Here is a 26,975-nt window from a genome sequence, read left to right as displayed (position 1 = left end):
GGATATTTTGGTCTCAGTATTTCATTTTGTGCGAGCTGAGAAACCTACTTCTATCACATATTGTACTTTATATGCATGTTTTTATGATTCGCATTGAATGGAATTTAAGCAGGGGAAAGCACATCTATGTGGTGGTGTTGTCTTATTATTTATTTGACTCAACATCAATACAAATTTAGAGAGTGATTGAAGATTGAGGATTTTGATTTATGTTTCAACATCGTAGATTTAGTATGATGGATTTCGTGGTCTTATTCATAATTTTTTATCTTTTTATCTCATTGCCTTTTTTTGGGGGGGGCAATGAAGTTATGTACTAGCCTTTTTCATACCCTACACCCAAACCTTGGTGAAAGTAGAAATCGATCCTAGATCACTTAGACCAGCTGCCAAGATCTTTATCAGTTTGATAAGCTATCACCTTCATTTACTTGATTTCTAAAATTAAAAAAAAATTATTTCTACAAAAGATAAGAATAACTAAGTCACCATGATTTTTTTCTCCACTATTTTTTCCAATGTGCACGGTGAGGCCATGCTATTGCATCGTTCTTGTCTCATAAGGGAGCAGACCTGACCACGGTCCGGTTCTAACCAAAGAACTGGACCAGAACCGAACCAGAAAGAACCGGAACCGGAACCGTGTCTCACGGTTCTTAACCGAACTGGAACCTTGAGGAATACGGTTCGGTTAAGGTTCCAGATTTGATGGAACTGGAACCGACGGTTCGGTTTCGGTTCGAACTAAAAAATGACTATTTTACCCCTCCTAACAACTAAAAAATGGCTAGTTTGGAGGTCATTTTGGGAAACGACTATTTTACTGGAGGTCAAATCTTAGATGAGCGACGATCTTATTTAAGGCCGAATAACTTGGAAGCCCAAGCATGTGTTGACGATTGGAGAAAGGCAGAACGTAGATTACAAGATAACACATTTGAGGACAGTGAAGACTTATTTAACATTGGAACTAGCAGATCGTCTACAACCGGCAGCAATGATAATGATTGATCATTGAGGTAAGGAGGTTAATTGCTCAACCACGAAGGTAAGTGAACTACGAGGGCTTTGATTCCTCTAAACCCCAAGAAGATACGTAGGTAGCTTAATTTTAATTAAGTTCAAGCCTAATTTTTTTTAGTTCCAAATTTATTTAATGTAACTTATTATTTTTTTTATAATGTTATCTAGTTGTATTATTAAAATTTACTTTGATAGTAAAAAATAAAATGAGGTACAAATTATCATTTTGTATTAATTACACGATTTATTTGTATTTCAAATTTTTTTCCAAATTAATTACACAATCTATTTTTTTTCAAAATTTTATAGTTTATGTTGAAAAATCGAAATCGGAACCATTTAGAACCGGAACCGGAACCGTCTAGAACCGGAACTAGAACCATCTAGAACCGGAACCGGGACCAGCGATTCTAGAATCGGAATCGAACCGACTATTTTTAATTTCGGTTAAGATTCTAGATTTTTGTAGAACCAGCTATTTTCAATTTTGGTTCAGGTTCTAGATTTTTGTAGAACCGGAACCGCCGGTTGCATAACCAAAACCGGGGGAGTCGCCGCATCTCATATTCTGCATTTGGGCTCTCATACTTGTTGTCCGTCGTAGCGTAGTGTCAGGCTATAAAGGCTACCATTTGAGGTATGTGTCAAACCTAACGGCATGTGACAGTGGGATGCTCCAAGAAACTGGTGGCCAAAAAGATGAGTACTTTACTGGCATTTATCGAACTCCAAGGCATGGTAAGAAGAGGTTGAGGGTGCGCGAGAACATGGCCCACTGGCCTTCTTCCTTATCTTTGTTTCCTTAAAAGAAATAAATAAATAAATAAAAGACAGCACTCGGGTCATTGTCTTTTTTTATGGTACTCGGGCCAAGTCATGAATCCACCTTAAGCATTCACATTTCTGACTTCTTTTGAAAATGGGGAGACAGAAATTTGTCTATAACTTCTGTTGGACGACATCCAAGCCATGACAAGCAGTATCATTAGTTTTTGAGCAAAAAACAGTATTACTAGTAATTTTAACAAGATTTATAGTCTTCATCTGTAAAAATTATTTTAAATTTCAAAATTATAATATCATCTTTGGGCCTACACTCGATTCCTTTCCATCAGAGAGATAACAGCATTAGTTCTGATTAACATCTAACAATGTATCAATGCCCCTACATTCTTTTTAAATTGTTAAAAAAATTTAATCTCACGAAAATCAAGATCTCTGTCGTATAGTAAAAGAACATAAATCATCTCACATAGTAGAATTATAGAAGTACCAAGCAAGGGATCATTTCCCTGCTAATTGTAATACTACATCGACATATAATTTTATAATAGCACAACCATCCAACAAAGACCGTACCTATTTTTAAAGTAATTAGCATCAAACTTAAATTTTTTTAATAAAAAAAGGTGCCATAATTCTCCTGTGCTGACAACATTCCAACGGCTCTTCTAGCATGGCAACATTGAAAAATCATATCACGAATGAAGACTTAAATTAGCAAATTAAATTTGCATCAAGTTTCAGAGGATGAGAGTGATTTTGTCATTTTACCATCAAAAGAAACTTATTTTTTAATTCATGTATCACATATATGAAATTATAACAAGAAAACTATTAGATCAATAATTCAATAAGAAAAATCTTTTTAGCAACATATTATTAACTTATGATTACTGTTACTAACGCCCGCTCACTTGCAAGTAATGATTAGGATTGAGACAAGCATGAGGTACGCAAGGGTCACGCGAGGGAGTGGTGCATCTTAACAATTTATTTAATTAATTAATTAAATATTTTTTATTAAAATAATTTTAGAACATAGAGAATCTGAATAATAAAGGAGTATTTTCATATCTAGAAATTGTCCTCGTCCCTTTCACCTGTTGTTGGAAAATAGTTGGTCCACGTAGCTTCGTAAAATTACAGCATCCTTGATGTGACCTGACCCCAACCAGAATCTTTTCAAATTTCAAAACCTCACATCATTAGATCCCTACATTCCACCAACCATCTTTAGGTGGCCGAGTCATTTAAAAGATGACTAACTAATCCTGTCCCCGTGTCCATACCAATCTAAAGACAAAAAACAAAAAAAAAAGAGCCATCACTTATAAGATTCTTCTTTGTTGAGGTGAATGTAATCGACTTAAATCTGACGAAACCAGATGAACGGGTGCCTGCAGGGGGGGGTCGCTATCAATTTGTACAGTGTCCAATCTATCTTATCTTTAAAAACAAAAGAGCACGAGCACCTCACCGAAAAGGTTGGACACCAAAATCCTATACCATTCACATCATATCAAAATCTCCGGCTATATGATTAAGCCGAGGTTAACGACCGTTTTAAAAATTTTCAAAGATATCTACATATTTAGTTACTAAAAAAAATTTTAAAACCATAAAAATTGATTAAGAATTTTTTTTGTTTGGGAAAGCAGGACTAGTTGACTATAAATCAACAAATCTCGACTGATATTGACATTATGACCAGCCAAGACGATACGCATCAAAACATCAGCCATGTTCTCCTGTCCATTTGAATGCCTGATACCAACACAAGCCAATATCTCAGTCTCAGAAGTCTGGAATTAAAAAAAAAAACAACACACATCGCCAGATTATGAGATTGCACGATTGAGTGGACCGTGGAAATCTCTTAATCCTGAAGCAAATCGAGCAGTAGATCACTCAGAATGGTGGGCCCAGTTTTGTTCAGGCTGAGAGGAACAGTTTTCCTTGGCGGTTATACTAGTTAGAGCTGCAAATGGATTTGAACATGCATTTCGGACTCTGACCCAACTCGAGATGGCAATCTGGTTGGATTGGCCAAGATATGGATTGAGTCAGAGGATAGATCAAAAATCCACCAACCTGCGCCTCTTCTATTTATTAAACAGACCAAAAACCAGACCTAAATTTAACCATGTTATTAAATAGATAAGCTAACCCAATCTAGAATGAGTTGAAACACGTTAAATGGGTTAAACAGTTATGCATCATCCCCCTTAGACCCAACCTAATTTTATATTCGGGTCCTGATTTCAGACCCACACACCTATTGGTTGATCAGGCCAAGTCTGACTCAACAAATCTTGGGGTGCAAAATATCAAGGTTTAGATCGAGGCTAGGTTTGATATATAATTCAAGTCAAACAATTAGATCTTAGTTTACAACCAAAACATAGCACTCGATAATGAAATATAAATCTATTAAAATCATTTAACTAAAATAAAAATCCAACATAAACATGAATTTCCATTCAAAAAAGTTTTTTCATTTGATCCAAGAAAGTGATCATTATTAATATACAAGTCCACAAATTATGAGCTTAAAAAATAAATATTGATATACTTGAGAATATTATAAATATAAATTTATTAAAACAAAAAATATGAATGTTTAAATATAAATAAGTAGGTGAAAAAAGATATGGAGTTGTTGATACAAACATGTATCAGTTTAAAATAACGTTTAATTCGATGAATTGAGAAGACATTAAGTGTGACTCTGGACATAAACTGCGTTTTCAAGTTGGGCTGGATCAAGTCTAGGTCAGACCTATTTTTTTTCTGACCAAAATTAGACCCAGATTTATTATACGGGTCAGTTGGATCAGAAAATACAACATCCAGACAGTTTCCAAATGTGGACCAATTTTTGACCTGACCAGACCCACAGATCTCCAAAACCGTATAAGATCAGGTCTAATCGTGTCAAGAACGGGTCAGGACACAGACTCACAGGCTGACCCAACACATTTGCAGCCCTCCAAGTAATTCTCAAGGTACTATTGCCTATTTACACGTCTGATGTTGGCTTGAGACACTGAACGGTGGAGGATTTCGGATACAAATAGAACACAACAAAGCACAGATACCACCACACATAGGCAGCAGTTCTTTAGCTGAAATCACAAGTTAATGTACGGGGAAAACAAGTTGGGCCAAAATATCCCATAGCCCAACTGGTGGACAAATTCTCCCCCTCCGCGTGAAAATACAAGACAAAATATATGAAGATTATAAGATGATCACATTGAAGTAGGAAAATAAATACATTCTCCGCTATCTAATAATACAAATGACTCTGTGCTGGAAATAGCACGGTACAATAGGAAGACGAAAAAAATTGTGGAAGCAAAAGAAAAGAAGAGCCCAAGAAATCCTATTACTCCAACGCTAGCAGCAGTCTGCCCGCCTATTATCTTAAGCTATATCTAAATGCCTATAGACTTTAAGAAAGTCAAACCAATGCAAAATTGCCACCACTCCATGATGGCATGATGTTTGAAACCTGTGTGTGTTAGAAATGAAAGGTTTTCAAAAGGAATTTCTGCTGCTAAATTTCCTGGGAGTTAATCTCCAGATACATAAGTTTTACCCTCATAGTACCTCCTTTCACTAGCTTCCTTCTTCTCATTCCTTTTCTGCAGAAACAAATATTCTTAAATTAAGAATAAAACTTAAACAAACCCAAAATATTCTCAGTTCCCGACTATAAAATAATCATAACTGCTGGAGGCGTCATAAAACATATGCTTAAGTAGCCTTTCATCACCTGGAGTGACATTCACCCATCACATGTATGGCCATGATTTCTTTTCAATTGAAAAATGCTACCTGGGCAACAGAGAATTTTGTAGCCAATTGAAGAAACAGTGCATGGTTCATCATAGGAAGATGTTTGCAAGATGGAGTAAATTTCAGTTGGGAACAGTTTGGATTGTCAGTACTGAGTAATCCAACTGAACATATACCAAACCGAAGGTCAACAGAAACTATAACTAGAACCATCACCTGAAGACACTAGTAGGCTACTTAATGGTAGGAGGCAGCACATGACCAGCTTTCACACCCCGATCAAAGATGCATAGGTCAGGGATGACTTAGGTTCACCATCTATCATTTTGATATATGTTAGTCACTTTGAAAGACAACTAAATCAGGACAACATGTCATGACAGGAACAGGTTACAAATATTTAGTCACAATTAAACTCATCAGGAATAACTGCCCACATAGAAGACGAATACTTAATCAAGTGATTGGCAACATTTTCTAATCAAGCTCAGTTACATAATGAATGAGGCAGCACTGACTACAAACAACACAAGCCGAATTGCTCAAACAACTTATACTAATGGTTCTCATATAACAAAAGATACAGAATAATAACATTAACGCACAATAGAAATTCGAGTACTGAAATTAATAGAGTTAAATGGAACATTACCTGATACGCTTCATGATTTGAAACAATCCTCCTGATGATCGTGCTAGTTGTGATGTCCAGGGGGCTTTCTATTTGCAGATAGATGCCCATAGCCATTGGAACAGCATATGGATTAGATTTCTCCTGAAAAAAGTGATCCATACAGCTGATTGGAACCTGATTATTCATATTCTTATGACAATCATGTATGAAAATATAACACAATTTACCTTCAGAAAATCCATATTTTCTGCAATTGTTCCATGGACAACCATCGAGATGTTGAAGGTAGTAATCTGCAAATAAAACGAGTTTAGAAATGTTAAATTAGTCTTACAAGCAATCTACGTTATATTTTCTTAGTCTTTAGCTAAAAGATGAAAGAGGAGAGCCAAAATTGATACCTCAAGAAGGTATGCAGCATAATCTCAATGAAAATTAAAAAGAAATGAAGCTCACAAATAACTGCTTGAGCTGTTGAAACAATAATTTCACCATGAGAAACTTGTGTTGATATGTTCGATAATCAAGAACAAATTTATCTAAGGTATCCAGTAAAATTTCTCCTTTTTGACAAGTTATGAATTTGAGGAACAACAACATGATCTGTTGGCAACACAAATACGCAACAAAAAGCATGAACGGGTTGCGATTTGTGTGGGCACAGTTGAAGTTGCCAAAGTGGTGTGATGGATTCCAGTATAGGGAAAGTTTAGTTGCTAAAGTCATATAACGGATTCTTGGTTTAGCAGTGCACATGACAAGGTCACAGGCTGTGTGCCCAGCACCCCACCATACCCACTAATAGCCTAAGGGATGATCTGGCCTCTGGCTCTTCAGCGCAAAACCATTGGGCCAAAAGTCTAGAGGCTAATGCAGCACCAACAATAAAGGAAGGAGGCACATGTCATAACTCCAGGAAGAAAATATTCTACTATTTGCTTGCTCAAGCAGTCAATAATGAGGACCAGAAAATTTAGACATCTAACACATGAACTTTGAACTTTTTCATACTTCTCTTTTTCAAAACCGGAATAAGTCTCTGCAAAAGGCATGGAGTTGATAGTGAAGGTAGCAAAAATAGTAATTGGGTTCTCTACTCCGGTTTTGCTCATGGTTATCCTCATTTCAACTACGATATTCAACTTTGTTTTAACTGGTAAGGTGATACTACCTTTAAAGAAGAAATGAAGATAGTGTAAAGCAGCTTTTGGCACATGCTGCTTCCTTCTTCTGGTTTATTTCTTCAAAATGACTACACTAACAGACAGATAACAAAGCTAGAAAAATATGCCAAAGATAGGATTCGCCACTTAGTAGTTAGCTACAATGACTGAAGAGGGTGAGATGCCATTATCCATGATTATATTCCTTCTTAAATACTTCAATAGACATGACCCAGAAAGTTCGTTGTAAAGAGGAAAAAAAATGACAGAATGCAGAAGAAAGGCAACAAAGCAACATAATTGATATCAGCCTGAACCCTTCAAATGCTTATAGGATGCAACCTGAGTTTGTTAAAGACAGGGATCACTGTCATCTCCATAAGGAGGCCAATATCAAGATAAACCAAGATCTCAGTTTATATTGGCCAAGATTATTTTTGATTGGACAAAAGCCATTTGACTATTATTTTTTATGTACTTAGATATCAGAAGACCTTATCTGCTATATCCCAGCTGGGTATCGAAATACTGGCCAAAACTGGGAATGACCCTCAATTTTTACAGTAATGTCTTAATTTAGTAAATATGGATGATAATATAATGAATAGTGATCAAATTACTAAAAAAAAAGTTACCTATATGTGATATAGGTAATTGTAATATAATTTTATTATTTATATGACAAGTTAAAATTAATATTAAATAATTAATCATACTCTTTAAAAACAAATTAAAATATCTTTTACTATAAGCATCATATAGCAGTGTAATAATGATAAATAATAAATAATTTAACTTAAAATAAATATGCAATAATATCAATTATCCTCTATGTATTTCAATTTTTAGTAAAGATCAATGTACATTGACTATGAAAATATCTATGCAGTATGTCATGATCTGTCATTCATTTCCAGACATCTATTTATTTATTTTTAATTATTTCTATTCATATGGTCAATTTGTCATATCAATAATACTTTTTTTTTATAGTTTTCATGTAATGCCTCTATTCCTAAGAAGAGGAATAAAGCCATGACATATTTAGATTATCTTAAATGTATTTATTCTTCTCTTGCCATGCGAATTTTTTCTTGTACATTACATTACACAATGTGCCTTGCCCTATCATGAAAAATGGAACAGTTAGCTTACACTTAGCGAATCCTGAAAATTTTGAAATATACTTATCCTTCAGGTAGTCAATATTGTTATATCAAACATTTAATTTCTTTTATTATATAAAATAATAATCATCATACAAATTGATTTATCATGCAAAAAAAAAAAAATCCAATTAAAAAATATTATCCTATGGTTTCATCTCGGCCAAGATATCAAGAAGTTCTTTATCTCAAGGATCTTGGCCAATATATCTATATAGCTAACTTCAAAATGCCCAGAAAATAAACTATCTATTTCCGTATCCTGATTGATATGATAAAAAAAGTATCTGCCATTACTATCACCATGTTAGTTTTATCTGAGCCAAGGTTTCCGCTTACATGCCAAAATATCCTAGCCAATGCATTAATCTCGTATCAGCTGATATATCAAGATATCCTAGCATACATCAACCAATATGACAAGGGCTGACATTCTAGATGTCTCATATCAGTGGGAAATCCTTGGACGCAATCAAGCTCAAGGTGTACAGGGAGAACAACAACAAAGAGAGCCTCATTTTTAATCACATGGAAACATCCCAAGCTCCTTCACCAATAAAACATAGATCTAAAATGTGATTAGATAGATCAAAATATCATAGAAGATACATCAATTACTTGTGACGACATTTTATGAGTACCCATGAGAAACTAATGCTACTGTCCATCTGGCTTGATCACTTTGTTGTCCTATGATTTTTAGTTCATAAAACCAAAAAAACCTATGTTGAAAACTACAGATGTAAGAGAATGTGCAAACAATTGAAATACATGGACACAGAAAGTAGATGAACCTATAAATCCAAGATTTATTTGCATTCTGGCACACCTGACATGGAGTTTATATGACTACAACCCTAATTTCTCAGTCAAACACCCAAACTGCATACAGAAAGCAATGTCCACCGTACCAAGGCTACCAACTCCTCCAACAAACTCAGAAAGATGGATGAAACGAGAGCTTCCAGCCTATGTGCAAAGGGAAGATGTGTTTACTTCTTTTGAAACAAGCTGCTGATAACAAATAGAAAATCCATGTATACCCATATAACCTTTCAAAAGATTGTTCCAATGGATTCTGCCAATCTCCACAACCTTCATGAAATGAGGCAGGGGATAAGTGGGGGAATAAGAGGAACTGATTTAACTAGGAACAGAGTGGATGGAGAGAGAGTGTGAGAGAGATTTATTACCAATTGTCTGACTCAAAGACAAAATGCTCTCTCATAATAACCCAAATGATTGAAAAAACATTCAAGGTGCGATTCAAGGCCAACCCTGTTAAGTTTGTAATCATGGTTATGCAAAACTTGCAGGTACACGATATGCTCTGGTCAACATTCTCTGCGTTCACAATGCGGCCTAAAGATTTTGATTTATGATATTGTCTTAGATATTCCTTTCACTGCAAAGTCAACATGAATCAGTTCTTCATTTCTTTCCTTCATTTTTAATTTTGAGGGAAACATATTTTTTTGTAATTATATACAAAGTGGAATTGGGAACAAATCAACTTAGTGTAAAAGCAACAGTACATCATACATTGAGCATGAATCACACAAACACAACTAACCATGTCTTTTGAAACTTGCCAAGGGGCACCAATAATCACTTCATCTACATAACGACAGGCCAAAACACTCAAGCTTCTTTCATGAAGATTCATGATCGGCCGATGGGCTCCTCGAGTAGAACTGTCCATGGGATAGAAAAACAAGTATTAGTTCATTAAAAACTTTATGTAATTAAGAAAAATTATAACAGTTGACATGGCCAGTAAAGCAACAAGTAAACCTATAATATCTACTAGATCCATAGACCCTTGGCTATATCAGGAATCCATCCAAAATGAGTCCTACCGATACCCAGAATCATTTTTTGAAAAAAAAATAGGGATATTAACCTGAAATATCCAGCACGTATTATGCTGTGACCAAGGTTCATCATATCCAATACATAGCTACTACAAGCATGTCTCATAGAGATGAATAAGTTTTTTCCTCCTTGTCTCATGTTTTCTGGACATATATACCATGGTATCCTGATCTCCTTGGTAGTACTCGGAGTAATACGTACATTGTAAAATAGATGACCGTTCATGAGCAGCTCAAGTGGCAGCTCAAAATCCAGCTTAACTTTGGCTTGCTCCATTAGTAAATGAACCAAGATAAAGCTAAGCTTGGATCACCCGAGCTCAGGTTAAAACACAACTATGAAGATTTTATATATAGTTTATACTATTTTAGTATTTTATAATACAATTACTAAGACTAATATAATTTGTATTAACATATAAACAAGTATATCACAACTACTATATTGGTATAATGTGAAAGTTAGCCTGAAGCCTATATATGATAGCCTTGAGGGACTTTGAGATCTCACCAAGATCTCTTAAAGGAGCTTTCTTCAGCAGCTCAAGTTCAGCACATAAACTAAATGAGCCCAATCAAGCTTGGCTTAATTACAAAAATGAGCTGAGCTTGAGCTAGGCCTGGCTCACTTGAGGCAGCTTGTATACACCCCTGATCATACATTTGCATTGCACGAACGTTGATGCTTAATACAATAAAATTTTGGGCTTCAATTAGCATTTCAAGTCCAAACCGCTGTACTTAGATCTTCTAGCAACTAGTTCATTAAGTTGAACACTGTTTTAAGGGCAGACTGCATTTACCTTTATTATGCATGATATAGTCAGAGAAGACCAAGCTTTGATGTGAAAGGCAAAAGTTTTCCCCCATCATATGATTGGTTATATGACCTTGTATATACTAGGTAAAAAACTGAAAGAGTGGAAGGTCTTATTAGGGTGAAGAAGATTCACTAGAGTGTTTTATGGAAGTTTTCTTTAATCGTCCACATTGTTAGGAAAGAACAACAAGCAATCAGTTTGAAGATAGCTGATCTCGAAGATTAACAATAATCACTAATGGGACTTGTTATATGAACCTCACATAAGAGCTATGAAAAGACTGAATATTCTCCTTTCTCATAAAGCAGAGCCTAAGACTGTTGAGTAGCATATCATCAATATCCAAGCTTCATAAAGGCAGGCAATGCATGAATTTGAAGAATATAGACCATACAAACAACTTACCCTATAAGGATCACATGATTATTTGGAAAAGGGGGATAAAAGAAATAAAAAAGGAAGACTGCATATAACCTGATTGTCTGATCAGTATGAATCCCCACAAGCAAGAAATCTCCAAGTCCTCGAGCAATCCGCAGTATCTACACAGAAGATGATAACAGCTCATCACAAAGAGAACGGTCCATAAGCACCATGCAAAATAATAAAATAGCTTAGCTGAATGAAGTAAAAATTAACGACAGACATGTAATCAGTATGAACCATGCACACATGCACAGGGTTGGCTGCCAAGCAAAGGTTTGCCTATGTTTTCACATATCATGGCAACCAGCTTCACTTTCATGACAATGGAATGCATTCAACCACACTGATCAGAAGATGGATGGGGGGAAAAAAGTAGTGCCACCAAATCTCTAAAAAAGGTTAAAACAATCAGGTGATACTAATCTAGTATATCAGGGAAAAATGAATGACTAGATAAAGCACAAGAAATAAAGCAAAAGCAAACGAGATAGCCCAATTCAATAAGAAGAAATAGAACAAAATGCACTGTCAACACTAAGCTAGAAGTACGACTAGCTTTTTTGCATAAGAGTAAGCATTAAATTGATATAATGCAAACAAAGCATGATATAGAAAGATATACAGCTTACTGACATGTTACAATCTACTACAGCAAGGAACTTGTTACGATCTGCTAACATAGGAAACGTGCAGATCCAGTAATTGGAGCGAAATATTTCAGGGGAACTTTCAGATTCAAATAAAGCATTAATATTCAGTTTAAAATGAGGACGAATCAAGCATTCAAAATGCACCCAAAATATGAATGGCATAGGTAGATAATTACAAAGTGACAAGAAAATGCATGAGAGATGGGAGGAAATATGATAAACATTAAAAAACTCTCATTTTGATTAGCCTACATAAAAGTACCAACATGCAGCGATCTAATTGGTGCAAAAAACGAATTCAGTATCTACAACCAAAAGGGCCTTAAAAGCAGCCCAGATAGGGAACAGAGAAATGAAATTCAAGAATGAGTAGCAGAAGCTAAAAGCAGGCATGACAACGAAGGGAATGGGATTGTAGTTGAAGGAACTGCAATAAGGAAAAAAAGAATCTGAATGAAGCATGAGGAAGGACCAAAGACAATTCTTATCAAAGCTCATGTGGTCATATGGGAAATGCCTTCAGTTTATCACCAAACATCAGTATCCATAATGCTAGGGAAGAACAAAAAAGGAAGGAACAATGGAGAATAAATAGTGAATACCTCGACATGTCCTGCATGAAACAGATCAAATGCACCATCAATGTAAACTATGCGAGCATCCGGACCAGGCCCCTGCATGAGCAAAAAGTACTCTCAGGATGAATATCTGGGATATAGAAGCCGTATTTACTCACCATGATTAAAAACAAATAAAACAGCACCATGATAATCAATTTCTGAGCAATCATAGATTCAATCAATTCATTGGGAGGAAAAAATTATCTCATTTTTAAATTATATTCACTACGGGTTTCAAGGTTTTTGAAGACTTGATAGGAAAAGATAACAAAGTTTCTTATATTGTATAATAGTTTCTAATTTATTCGAGCTTAGTTATTTTTTTCTTCACCGCATGTTTCTTCGTTTTCCTTCGTTTTCCTTTCATCTCCGAATTGCTCACATTTTCCTTAAAATTTCACCAAGTTTGATTTCTTTTTTATTCTTAGTAATGACTAAACTAATGAAGAATCCAATTAAGCATTTATGTTCTTGAACATGACTTACAGAACTCCCATGATATGACATGAAAAAGAAACAGATTCATGAATACATAGTTAAAATGCAAGAAAAAGATCAAACACTACTTATTCAAAAATTTATAAGAGCAGCATTACAATCTTTCTCATGTCTACTTTGGTTAAATTAGAAGCTTTTTATATCTGAAATATATTTACCATAACATAGAAATATATGCAAGAAGCATCTAATAGGAAACTAATTTTGTCGACAAAAGGGAAGAGGGGAGTGCTACTTGGACCCCCTGTCACACGTACTTAGGCATGCAAATTTTAACAGGGACAAAATTGATCAGAAATGAAGAAGGTTTTGCATGAATATAGATAACAACCAGAAAAAAAATTGGTCAAATATGCAAAGTGCTTTTTAATTTTTGCTCTACATATTTGGATTGAAAAAGCAAACACAACATGCTATAGAGGAACAAGCTCTTAGAGAAGTACTAGAGAACTATTCCCTTAGTCTTATTCAAGTTGTCAACTCCAATTTGGAAGATGACTTGCTCAGCCCAAGAAGAAAGTAAATCTAGTTTCAGTTGTGGTATTTGATTCCCAAAATAAAACAAAAAACAAATCAATCGGTAAGAATAGAAAATTGTTTCACATCCATGTGTAACTTAATGTTTCATATATTAAGCATCCCAACAAATTTTATTATATTCACTGACAAAGACTTATTATTTTTGGGCAAAGGTTAAGCTTTTCTTGCTTCTCCAAAGTCGTTCCAAAAAATATTGGCTTTCAATCAACAACGAGATTTCATCCAGGATCTAAAATTTTATTTTCTATATACATACATATATATATACATATATATATATATATATGTGAATATATTGTTGAGGTGCTTGTCAGAAATTTATTTTCTGGGATCTGAAGTATCTTTTCTTTATGATTAGCCTTATTATAGAACTTAGCTATCTAATCTCCAGGTGGAGCCAAACAAAACAAACTTAGACATGCAGAATTCAGAAAAAAGAAGAGCATATTGTACTCCATTCTGTTATTGACCGACCAAAGTGGCTTAGAGACTAGTTCATCCAAAGAATCTGATAATTCACGAAAAAGCATATTTGACACCGATCAGGAAAAATCTACACATTTTAGATGGTAAATAAACCCTAACTTGATCCTAACTAAGGGAGTAGGAATAGGTCACCTTTGGTACTACCTCAACTTAATGGCTTTAAATCTTAGATGTGGACTGAGATTTGGCCTATTTATTTCCATTATAAACAAATGTAAAGTTCAATTTCCAGGCATGTGAGTTAAATACCAATATTCTAGGCCAACATCAACTTTCCAAGTATGCTTGGTCAAAAAAGTTTGATACAATCAGGTCAAGATTCCTTAACCAAAACCCTATCAAGTTTAAAAACCAGATTTGATTCAATACCCATAACGGAGTTATGGGTCCAGATATTGAACCAGTGTCAAGTTTCAATAAGGTAAAGTCTGAATTAAATCCAGGAGTACCAGATCTAACATGGGATCTTAGTCCTTTGTTTTCAAAGGAAAACAGATGCACTTAAGTCGAGCAAAGGATGGATGAAAAAGTATCAGCAGGTTTATTGCCCAGTAAGGGTATGAGTTAAAAACAAGAAATCCCTCGGACAACCTTCAATAAGTACTGCAGTCAAGGCTTGAAGTCTCTTGACGATAATCAGCCATTTGCTTAAGGCATGGTAAAATTTGTAGGCGGATGCTTTGGAATTTTATGTTGCATGGATTGTAGTGAGTGCAGAATCAGGAAATCTTTGGTAATATAGTGAGCGGAAATCACATTCTTTTAGGTGAACTTAAGGAGATGTCAGGCACAAGGGTGAATGGAGTATTCAGGGAAGGATGGTTGACCCTGATACTGATAATTTTAAAATTTTTGTGATGGTACAACCTTGTTATCAACTTTGAAGGTACAAGATTCTACCTATTCCAATCCGTCAAACTTATTTAGATTATTCATATTACCTTAAACAGAAAAAAAGACATAAGAAAACAAAGGAGTACATATTACGTTGAAACTAACTTCTACAATTGGCATTTTTAACAAGGATAATGACATCTACCACTTGTCCTAGAAAACACTACTATACCACCCCCACCAAAGGAATGTTTGCTGGTATTGCTTGATACCTCTCTCTTGCTAAGCCAAGATGTCAAGATTTTTTTTAAAGAAATTCTTTTAGCCCTTAAAAATACCTGAAAACCTGCTCAAGAGAAGCAATCTGGAGAATTTATCAAAAGTAAGGGTTTTGATGCTAAACGTTTGATGATCACGAGGGTTCGATCTATTTTGCTGCAAGATGAGGAAGTGACTATCCCTTTTGAACAAAAACAGCCGTGCAAAGTAAGAAAGGTTGATCAACTAAAGTCATATTCAATTGTTCATTACTCTCCAAAATGTCCAATAGTGCTCCAATAACATAATAAGCAATTTTATCAAAATTATATGGCAAGTCAATGAGCATAGCAGCCAAGCAATGCACTTCACATGTGTGGGATACATTTACACAGAAAACGAAATGGATGGATTTGCTTCAATAAAATTTGGTAACACTTGGGGTATTTCCCAAAACACAAAAGTATTTCTTCACTGAAACCACAGGTGAACCCAATATGCTAAAAAAAATATAACCATTTAGAGCTTCCACAGGTAATTAACCCAAAATGCACAAGCATTCGAGCAAAGGCATCCAATAACTTCTGCTCTGTACTAAAGGCCAAGGCATTTAAATCTTGTGTTGCCAGTTGCCTTTGGAGTATATAATCCTTCATTTCCTAATTAGCAACTTCAAGTTTTAGTATTTATCTTGTCGCCTTGTAGTACACAAGTCTCTATGATTGTAGTTAGAAGCATCCAAAAAACAGAAAACAAGAGAACAGTGTTTTGCCAACCATCTTTGCTCGGTCATAACCAGGACTACATGTGATGGCATGTCAGATCATATCAGGTTTAATTGACAGTAGAAAGCAACATAAAGCGGATTATCAACTTTACAAACAGGTGTATGCGGAGAGTACATAAGTGTTAGCTTACTCAATTCTCTTGTACAAGTGTCTATTTTATTACAATACTTCTTTGGCAAGCAGGCCAGTTTTATATCCATCAACAAAGTAACTTCCTAAACCACTAGGTTAAACCCTAAAGGACTTCACCACACAGGTCTAATAAATCATTAGAACAAAAAGGAATGCACACGAACAACCTTCCTGAGGAAAGGTTCCTAGTTTCCATTAACATATCATACTTCTGCGGACAAAAAGATAGATTTTTGGTACTTTCATCAGGTTAGTAAAATTCGGATGAGATATCAGTGACTATACCTTTCCATTCGAAAATTGCACTATTCGCCGAGATGTTGGCAAGAAATGATATATCCGAGTTCCACTACTAGATCCACCATCATCAATTTTCTGGCCGTGTCCATGGCTGAACTGCCTTTGTAAAGAAGAATGATTATGACTATCACAAATTGATCTCTCCCTCACACAAAGAAGCATACGACCTGTTCATGTAATATGTTTAGATACATCTTGAGTCGCATATATAAATTTACCAAAATTTACACAGGATAACTTTCTAGCTATGATTGCAAATTTGCAAGGTATTTGGCCTCCTGCAATATAATAAACTTAATCGACCATAGTCGAGATAAGAGCATACAAGCAAAAAACACCACTCCAATTTTCTATATTACAAAGCAAAATTAGACATATACCAGAACCATTTTTAGGCCTTCAAATTTCAAGGTCATGGAAAGGTAGTAAACATAAAATTAATCCTTCAATGGACACTTTTCATATTTATCCTCCATATAAAACACATGTCAACTAATCTTCATTATGTATTCAAGATTTTCATTTACCATTAGAAGAGGTCACCACAAGGATTCGATTGCCATATAAATATCAGCAAGCAATTTGCAGTTACAGTTATGATGGGCAAACTGTGCTGCAGCCCAGTGATTATACCCCTCCTCCATATGGCAGGAGGGGGTGCTCTGGATTTGGATTATTGGTGTTGTTTCGCAAGTATTAGAGACAGTTAGTTCTGCATGGTGGTACTCTCATCTCCCACCATTATTCTCAAGATAAAATTTAAAAAACGAATATACACTCATGACAAGGTCATGCCAGTTCAATTTTAATGGACTAATATTATCATAGTGTAAATGAACAGATAACAAATTCGATGAAAATATTACTAGAAATTACCATATATTTTGTTAATATTAAATAAATATTGGTTGAAGTTCTCCTATAGTAACATTGCACGAAAGGAGTATGTAATTTTATGAATGTTAACTCATGAAAGAGACCTTGGCAATGTCAATGCCACCAACATCTAGCTTGATGTCAAACCACTGGGACAAGAGGTTGCATGAGATATCATTGGACTGTCAGTTTTATCATTATATTGCAGTTCAACTAGGCAAATGTCAATTCAAACCAGGTCCATATCACCACAGCATATTTAATTTCATCGTAATGAAGAAAAATCGGGGCAACAACTAATAATTTCATGATTTAATTAGAGATAATCTATCTAGAGTTCCACACAGAGGAAGTCGGCAAAGTTGAAGGGTGAAAAAGGAGTAGAATCAGTACCAACAATATCTGTGCTTGACACTCCTTCGGTTCTTTTGATCTGCTTATAACGACCAGCCTTCTTAGCAAGGGCATATGCGTCAGTACCATCTGGCAGTAGGCAAGGATCATCCCCATGGATAATGTAATCTATATTATACTCAGTAAACAGCTTGTTCATGAACTCTTCTGTGATAGCGTAAGGAGCATTTGGAATGACCTCATCCACCCATTTCACAGCACCTACCATTATCATCCTGCAACCAGGGAGGGGAAAAAGGAATAATTCACTAATCACACTAGATAGGGATTTCCAGTTATGACTAAAATCATAGAGATGGATCTGATCAAACTAAGTTGTTCGAACATATCTATTAAACATCATAAAGATATCTTAGTGTGAATTGTGAAGACTTAATCCGGTGGCGTCAAAATATGTTTTATATTATACACTATACAGTTTCAAGGTAGAATATATCAAAACTAATTGCTAATTTGAAACTATAGATGGTTTTTCAAAATACAGGCCTAAGATTTAGAAAACAGAAATAATTTATATTTTACATTATTTTGATTGAAATTAAAAAGAAAATAAAGTGATAAAGAAAATTGATGCCAAAGAGATTTTTGTGCGATAGGTTTAATTATCTTGACCTAACATCCAGCAGGTCAAATGCACATGATCGCGTTTTATAATGGATGTGATTTTATCACGTGATGTGCCTTTAACTAAAACCAATTGTAATTTATGGATTACTTTGATTTCATCAAGTGCATAAAAATTCTAGTAGAAAAATATCTAATGGATGGCTGAGGTACCATTGAAAATAAAGCATAACAAGCTTTGATGCTTTCACCGCCATTGTTTTTTATTTGTGTGAACTATTTTGCACATAACAGATTATTGTCCTTTCATATGTTATGCTATCACTTGGCAAATGCTATGTACATGACTAGGTCAAAAAAAAAGGAGTTTCTAAATGATGGCTATACTCCAACCAACTAACAATACTTGACATTTGATGAAGTAAAACAATGCTATCAACTTAATTTTATTGTAACATCCATGTGATATATTTCCACAGCATGACCTTTTACTGGATATATCTAAAATCATCAGTCATGTATATGACTGTTCCAAAGGAAAGGGCCATCTGACATAAAATTGAGATCCTCATAACTAAAGAGGGAATTGAGCAGTGATCACTCAATCTAATTAAATGTCATTTAATGTTTATGGATGTGTTATTTCAACAGTGGGGTGGTGGAGATTGGTTTCTTCTTCGTTTCTCTTTCGCATTGGTCATTAAATGAGCTGAGGGATAAAAATTCCAAGGAAAAATTAAATTAGTATGGAATGAGCAAAGTGGAGAGATGAATGTGTGGCATCATGTGATTGATGTGTTCACTAATGACTTGAGCAAGCATTCCGCAAGTAAGACAATGAAACATTTTATGGTTCGAGATGTTAAGAGTGATGATTAGGATCGAGCAAATAAAAGGAACATGATGAAAATAAGAGTATCGAGAATATGTGGTAAAGCAAGAAAAGATGGTATGGACTAAGTATATTGAACGAGCAAGAGTTGCACATAATTGACAACAAAGTAGTGGAGAAAGAAACATTGTGCAAGCAGTTCGATGAAGATTCCAGGAGGCAGAGGTGAAAAAATCTATGTCCATAGATCTAGAAAACAAAGGGAAGGATGTAAACTAGCATGTTCAAAGCTGTGGGAGAGTATGTGTGAGAAAGCTTATAACATAACAGAGAACTCTTACTAGAAAGGGCCAAGTAAGAATGCATAAAAGTTAATCACAAATAACAGGAGAACACTTCAATGTTAAGTCTATTGTACATACGTCAAAATAAAATAGTGAATATGTGTAATGTCAAAGGGAGGAAATAACAAGAAGATGCTTAAAAGAAAACTAGAGGCCTGTGCATGCCATGCACATGCTTTGATCAGGGACTTGGATCAGTTGGTGAGCATAAAAGTTAATCACAAATAACAGGAGAACACTTCAATGTTAAGTCTATTGTACATACGTGGAAATAAAATAGTGAATATGTGTAATGTCAAAGGGAGGAAATAACAAGAAGATGCTTAAAAGAAAACTAGAGACCTGCGCATGCCATGCACATGCTTTGATCAGGGACTTGGATCAGTTGGTGAGCATAAAAGTTAATCACAAATAACAGGAGAACACTTCAATGTTAAGTCTATTGGACATAGGTGGAAATAAAATAGTGAATTTGTGTAATGTCAAAGGGAGGAAATAACAAGAAGATGCTTAAAAGAAAACTGGAGGCCTATGCATGTCATGCACATGCTTTGATCAGGGACTTGGATCAGTTGGTGAGCCCCATCTATTAAAGTGTGTTAGAGAGAGAGGGAGGGAGGGGCGAGAGAGAGATAGTAGAATGTAATATGGTGGTTCTTTTTTTTTCCTCCTTTCTCTGGGCTGGCGGAATGCTGAATCACACCCCAAACATGGAACAACCTCGAGACCAGCATGCATGTTGTGCTCAAGGCTTTCCTATTACATATATAGTAGATGGACAACCAACAGCTCTGCAAATAATGAGAAATTTCTTTTTTCATTCAAATAGTCCAAAACTGGAATGTGCCCACCAATAATCATCAATTGGGCATCAAAGCATGTGCAGATAAAAGTAACAATATATCATGTGATTTCACCATTAATTGAAATTTGGCGAAGAAGAAGAATCCATAAATAGTGAGAAAAATTTTTCATTCAAATGGTCTAAAACTGGAATATGCCCATCAATATACCATCAATTGAACATCAAAACATGTGTAGATAATGTAAGTAATATATCATGTGATTTCAACCATTAATTGAAACTTGGCGAAGAATTGCTCCTCTATCAGCATCTATGACATAATATCGATGCAAGACATAATTAAAATATTAACAAATAATCAAGATCACAAAAAACATGGTGATTTGTAAACAAGAACAAATCAAAAAGAAAATAACTCGTCATTTGCTTTCCATATTAAAGCCAAAAAACAAAAGGAAAAGAAAGGTCAATTACAAGTCGGATTTCAATAACAACGAATTCAATATGTTTTTTTCACATATCAAGAATAAAAGATGCAAAGAAAGGCAATAACATGTCAGATTATGATAACAACGAATGCAGGAAATTTATTACAACTATCAAGAAAAAAGAATGCTATCAATTCTAAATCCCCAGCTGCCATTCAAATATATAAGGCAAAAAAAAGAAGCAGATTAAAGATCTTTTCACAAAAGGCCGCTATTAGAGCTGCAAAAGAATCGACCTCTCGTGGAGGGGCGTGACCGGTGGCCCCTTGTTGGCCGTGATCTCGTCGTCGCTCACGACCCCGACGACGAGCTCATCGCCGAGGGCTCGCGCCTGGCGCAGCGCGTTGCAGTGGCCGTAGTGCATCATGTCGAAGCACCCGTCCATGTACACCCGGACGGGCTTCTTCTTCCTCCGACGGATCCCCAGCGGCGGCAGCACCGGCAACCCCCGGCTCAGTTTCCCCGCCAGCACGGCGGCCCCGAGCACCAGGCCCCCCAGCACGCACGCCGCCACGAGTCTCGAGCTCGCGACGCTCTCCATGGCCCCGTTCTCCGATCCAATGGGAGCAGCAACAAAGAGTAAACCAATCGAGATCTAGGGTTTCTTCAGTCTCTAGGGTTCAACGATGCTTCTTGGAATCCCGCCATCACAGGTTCCGATCTCCGCTCGAGAAGAAGAAAGAAGACACGGCGGAGTTATTTATGGGAATCTTGGAGGGCCGATGGCGGGCTAAAAGGGTGATTCGATTCGCTTAAAGAACGAGAGTGACCGCAGCTGGAGAGCGACAGCGGCGGGGAAGAAGCCTTTAATCGCTTTCTTGCTATCTTTCTTCCGGCTTCGGCCTTTTTCTTGGAGCGGGCAGAGGGAGAGCGGCGAGGGGAAGAGAGGGATGGAGAGATTAATGGATTGGTCCACGAAAGGAGAAATCTGGACCGTCTGATTAATGGGTAAAAGACGAGAGGTTCTTGGGGAAATGGGAGGCGGCGGAGGAGACGGATGTGTTCCTTCGGTGGGGTGAAATAAAATTATTTCATTTGACGGAGTCCTCTTAAATGCCACGTGGAGCCGCAACTGTGTCCCAGATGGACTGGAATTTTCCACCAGGATTTGAGACGAACCTTTCTTAGCAAGATTTTCTCTCATGTGAATCTTCCAATCCTTGCTTCTTCCATCTGTATAGTTTGGAAACAATTCGTGCGACCACCTCTCCTTTTCTTTTACAATTGTATTGAAAAAGAAACTCAAATTTGATCTCCTTTGCCGTTGCATGGTTCGTAGGAGAAGGGGAAAATGAGAGCTGAACTTATTACATGGACAGAATACTGGATTTTGTGATATTACAATTCCCAGACGGACCAAAAACGCCGGGTTTTGCTGTATCTGAAAGTTGGCTCGACAGGAGGGTGGAAATGTAAAGCTGCGAGATCATACCGCAAGGCACGTAAGAGATTTTCTTTTTCTTTTTTCTCATTCTTTTCTGGTGACGCATGAGACCAGATATAGCAGCTGGAGATGAATAGAACAATTCTACATGCTATGATTCATAAAGAATCATAATTCACTTTTTTAAGGTTGAACATTTTATCTGAAATTTCTCTTCATCAAGCTTAGTCTACTGCAGAAGCTGATAAAGAAAACTGCTATATAGAACTCTCAAATTTGCTACAGAAAAATTAAATAAAGCAATCCAGGAGGAGCACAAGTGCACGCATGTGCATAAAAAAAACCTGTAAGAAAGAGAGAGAAAAAAAAGAAAATCAAGTTAAAAGTAATAGGAGGCAACAAAGTTCATTTACTCAAGCATTAATACATTGAGGTCAATATTGATACAGGTGTAGTTAGTCAGGTTCTATTTGTCTAATATTTATGTACAACAAAGCCTGAGAGTCGGCCAATATCATAAGGATCAGAAGCAAGGTTTGAGATGGATAGCCAGATAAATGAAGAGACCTTGAAACCCATGCCGATATGCATCCTTAAGCTACAGAGCCATTTCTGCCTGAAGTGCAGCCAATTCATCCACGTCACTGGCTGGATGTGGGGATTCCGTGTTGGGTTGACTCTGATTGGGCAATGGTGCTGCAGGGACTGCAGAAGGTGGCTGGAGGATCTCTTCTTCCAATTCTTCTTCTTCAAGCTCTTCAAGCTCAGCTTCAAGTTCATCCTGTTCCAAGATTTTTTTCATATAACTGAGTGAAAAGTTTCTGACTTATTTTAAGTACATTTAACCAATATCCAACTCAAATCTTGGGAAACAGGACACCTCCTTGCCAGAAATCAAGATTGCAGTCCAAAAGTCATCAAGTTCTACGTTAAGATTGTAACTTCTGTTTGAAATGATATCAACTGTTCCTATCCTGTTGGTTATGACATGGATTAGCTCTTAAAATTAAATAATTACCATGAAAATTTTGGTTATGAAAGTCCAATGGGGGGAAAAAAGGATCATTAATGCAAAGATTCCAAATGAAAATACAATCATTTGGTTCTTTCATTCTCTACTTAGACCAGTTTCTGTGGTCCACTCTATTGCCTGTGTTTGTTCCAGTAATTGAGTTGCTTTGTGATAATTTCTCCCTAAGTTCATGTAATAAAATGGAAATGCTACAAGAAATGTGCAGCTATAAAGAAAAATTAAAAGAAGACATCGCTAAACCTCGTCAAAGTCAGCTGCAGCACCCACTGGCGTTGCAAGCGCCTCCTGTATCTGCCTCATATTTTCTGAGTGCTCATTTGCTTGTTCCATGGTCTTCTCTATATCATCAACACTCCTGCATCATTGTTGCCGGGTTATTTCTCTAGCATGGTGTATAGTATGTTAACAGAGCTTCATCAATGAACCAGGCCACCAGCTTGAAAAACTATCCAACATTGGGATTAGTGTTCAGCTTAAACTCATAATGAGCATCTTGAACTCATAATGCTTGTCCCATATCTTTAACAAATGGAATTGCATGAGCATATTGAGAGTGCAGCTCATTTCAAAGGAATGCAACTATATACATTCATAGATTGGCGTGTTGTGAAATTGATAAGGAGCAAGCATGTCAGCTTCATTAAAAAAATAGATAAAATCTATGAAATTTGTAAAGCTCATAGAACAAAATTCATTTCTTAAATGGTTTGGAAAGTAAAACACAACACTATTTACGGTGAGCCACTTAACCAAGTGTTTAGAATCAACGGGAAGCATGCAGCAAAGAACCTCAATGGATGAGCATAATTGAATTCCTCTGCCATATCGATTCAAATAGTGACTTGGATATTATAGAAGCTTAATTTGAGAACTTCGTTCAGCCAATGCAAATACAAGTCCTACTGAATGGATTAATATGTAAATTGTTCACTTAACAAAACCCAATTTTGGAGGTCAGAAGCAAATGAAAGCTTACAGCGACTGTTGAATGGACTTAACAGCAGATGATCCTGTTCGCAAAGCATCTATGGTGTCTGTAGTTGCCTTTGCCCCTTCGAGCGTAATCATCTGCATACAAATGCATAATATATTTATATCAAGTAATAGTTGTGCAATGAAAAGAATTCTGGTTTACATCTAATACTTATACCTGATCATGAACTCGCAACTGGAATTTCCCCAGCTGTTCTATCTGTGCTTCATATAACTTCTTTTTCTTTAAGCATTGAATAGCAGCTGCAAGAAAGCAAAAGCTGCTTTTGCAAAATAAGTTGTGAAGATGTGATAAAAGAACAATTAACTGACTCCACAGCAAGTGCCACCAACTGCCAGTCGGAATGGACCACGTCAAGCCAGTATCTACACTGGCCCTAGGTTGGCATGGCAACCTTTCAAATATTTTCTTAGTTTCTTTTCATCAAGATAGAAATTTTTAAACTTTTAGGTCCTCTCTTTTTCATCTTTTTGACATGGCTCCAAACATGCTTCAGCATGGCACAGGTACATGCCTATTGATACACCCCATGCCAAAGGCACTTAAAAACCTTGCTCTTTAGAGATGTTTCCTTAGACTATGTTGTACACTATGTAACTAAGGAGAAAAGACCCTCCAAAATTATGGTTGGCCTTGGATGTTTTGTTTAGCTAGTTACTTCGCTTCTCTCGTAAGTAGTAGACAGTAAATAATGTCAAACCGGATGGTTCAGTACGATATTATATACCATGTTTCAAGGACATCTTTGGACAGCAATCACATTCTTGGTACTATTAACTTTAGTAGCAAGAAACAGAATGGATTTTGTGATCCACAGCAAGGTTAAATAGTGCAGTTGAAATACATTACACAAATGTTTGCCATACAAGTTGGATAACCAATTCTCTGATAATTTAATCACAATTATTTTTCACATAGGTAGCTACTACAGTGACCATGTACATGCACTCTACGAATTATGACTGTCATGCCTTCACATACAAGGCAAGGAAACCATACTTCCTAAATGAAAAAACATCTCTGAATTTTTAACATTATGAGTAAATTATCTCTGATGTTATAAAAATGATAGACGCACATACCTTTTTTATTTTTCACTTTTGTGTAATCCTTAGCCTTTTCTACTTCTATAGAGATTTTCTTTTGAAGAACATGCTCTTTCTTCTCCAACGTTTCGAGCAGCTGAAAGAAAAAAGAATAATCATAAGTTATAACTTCAGATAAAAGAGGCGTTTGGAAGGGGGAAACAGAGGCTTGTAGACAGAAAATAGATGATAATAAGAGCTACTGCTTGCAAAATTAGCTGGTGACTTGCACTGAGCATTTAATACACTTCTCCCCAAATCATTGCAAAAGTAAGCAATTAGTTCATCCTCTTCCTATCATCTTTTTGAACAACAAAAACAAATAAAAATTCAGTTAACATGCAAGCGTTAAATTACATCTAGACTGGTTTTCAAAGTTCTATCCACATCCTTCAATCCTTTTCCTGCATACTGTAGCTTACAGTCGGAGCTTTATCATCTTCTCTTTGGCTTCTTTTGGAAGTGCAAGAGCACGACACCTTTAACTTGTTCATGAAAGTAAAGTTGAATACTCGGGCAGGTACAGAAAAGCTGGTCTCCCTAAATATCAACCAAAACCACCATGCGATCTAACAATCAAATAATTGCCATGGCCACCAAATCAAATGCGCGAAAAAAAAAAACCCAAAAAGAAAAGATTTTCTTCCTGAAAGAACAAAAATCACAGCCAAACGGACCAACTTGTCTTGAAAACTGGATCTCTGTACCTCTCCACAACCAAAGAAATCTTCAAATTTCACTTATGCAACAAATCTTTTAGCCTCCACATACGGGAGCCAAAATAAAATAAAAAGAGCCCATGGGCGCTTTTACTATTCCGGAAACTAAAAACAACAACAAAATTCCTTTTTAAAAAAATGGATTTGACCCCCTCTTTTAGTTCCCCACACAAAAAGGAACGAAGAAAAGAAACCACCGAAAAAAGAGAGAGGGGAATAATTACCTCGTGGAGACGATCTAAGGTCGAGAGGGCCGAGGGGGCCTTCTTCTTGCTCTTCGTTAGCAGTCGCTTCAGCATCTTCGCACCTTCGAGAGGGCAAAGGGAGAGGAGAATAGTAGCAGAAGAGAACGGGAGGGGAAAGCTAAAAAGCAAAGTCCAAGAGGAGAAATGGATGGTGTCCCATGTGGAAAAGGGAAGTAGGAACCGACACGATGGGAAGGAACCGGGGCAGTGCGACAGCTGATGTAAGAGATCCATCCAAGCGTATTTTAATTAATCTTTAATCTGAGACAGTAGCAGGGGTAGGTGAAATTCTCCGGTTTATTTCTACGCGCACGCCGGTTTCTCTTGCCTCGTGTGCCGATAAATGGATGGAGGGGGATAGGGCTGGCGCCCACGGGAGAGATTCTCTACGATGC

At 36.3% G+C, this 26,975-nt stretch overlaps 2 protein-coding genes across 4 annotated transcripts; both read right to left on the bottom strand.

The window, feature by feature from the left end:
* Positions 1–5,040: 5,040 nt before the first annotated feature.
* LOC103717881 (ethanolamine-phosphate cytidylyltransferase-like) lies at positions 5,041–22,266 on the bottom strand. 3 transcript variants are annotated; one of them, XR_605740.5, is made up of 10 exons: positions 21,357–22,066; positions 18,067–18,302; positions 16,783–16,964; positions 12,944–13,015; positions 11,740–11,807; positions 10,144–10,264; positions 6,643–6,712; positions 6,469–6,534; positions 6,260–6,382; positions 5,041–5,453 (listed from the first exon to the last, which is right to left on the bottom strand). XR_605740.5 is itself a non-coding variant. In XM_008806431.5 (9 exons), exons 1-9 carry the CDS (start codon positions 21,659–21,661, stop codon positions 5,382–5,384), a joined length of 1,245 nt encoding a protein of 414 aa, XP_008804653.1. In that variant the 5' UTR covers positions 21,662–22,266; the 3' UTR covers positions 5,041–5,381. The 3 variants fall into 3 exon arrangements, 2 of the variants coding, with proteins under 2 accessions (XP_008804653.1, XP_088559481.1); XM_008806431.5 differs by lacking the exon at positions 6,643–6,712 and having other exon boundaries at positions 21,357–22,266; XM_088703355.1 differs by lacking the exon at positions 6,643–6,712 and having other exon boundaries at positions 5,450–5,646; positions 21,357–22,266.
* A 617-nt stretch (positions 22,267–22,883) lies between these two features.
* Positions 22,884–26,789, bottom strand: LOC103717882 (vacuolar protein sorting-associated protein 32 homolog 2-like). Its single transcript, XM_008806432.5, has 6 exons — positions 26,560–26,789; positions 25,614–25,713; positions 24,688–24,773; positions 24,514–24,605; positions 23,778–23,892; positions 22,884–23,285 (listed from the first exon to the last, which is right to left on the bottom strand). Exons 1-6 carry the CDS (start codon positions 26,632–26,634, stop codon positions 23,103–23,105), a joined length of 651 nt encoding a protein of 216 aa, XP_008804654.1. The 5' UTR covers positions 26,635–26,789; the 3' UTR covers positions 22,884–23,102.
* Positions 26,790–26,975: the final 186 nt, after the last annotated feature.

Source organism: Phoenix dactylifera, chromosome 8, assembly GCF_051530095.1.
Source record: "Phoenix dactylifera cultivar Ajwa chromosome 8, Ajwa_hap1_PhDact_Kaust_v1.1, whole genome shotgun sequence".
Taxonomy (NCBI): domain Eukaryota; kingdom Viridiplantae; phylum Streptophyta; class Magnoliopsida; order Arecales; family Arecaceae; genus Phoenix; species Phoenix dactylifera.
Note: the sequence above shows the minus strand (reverse complement) of the source record. Positions and strands in the feature narration are given on the sequence as shown.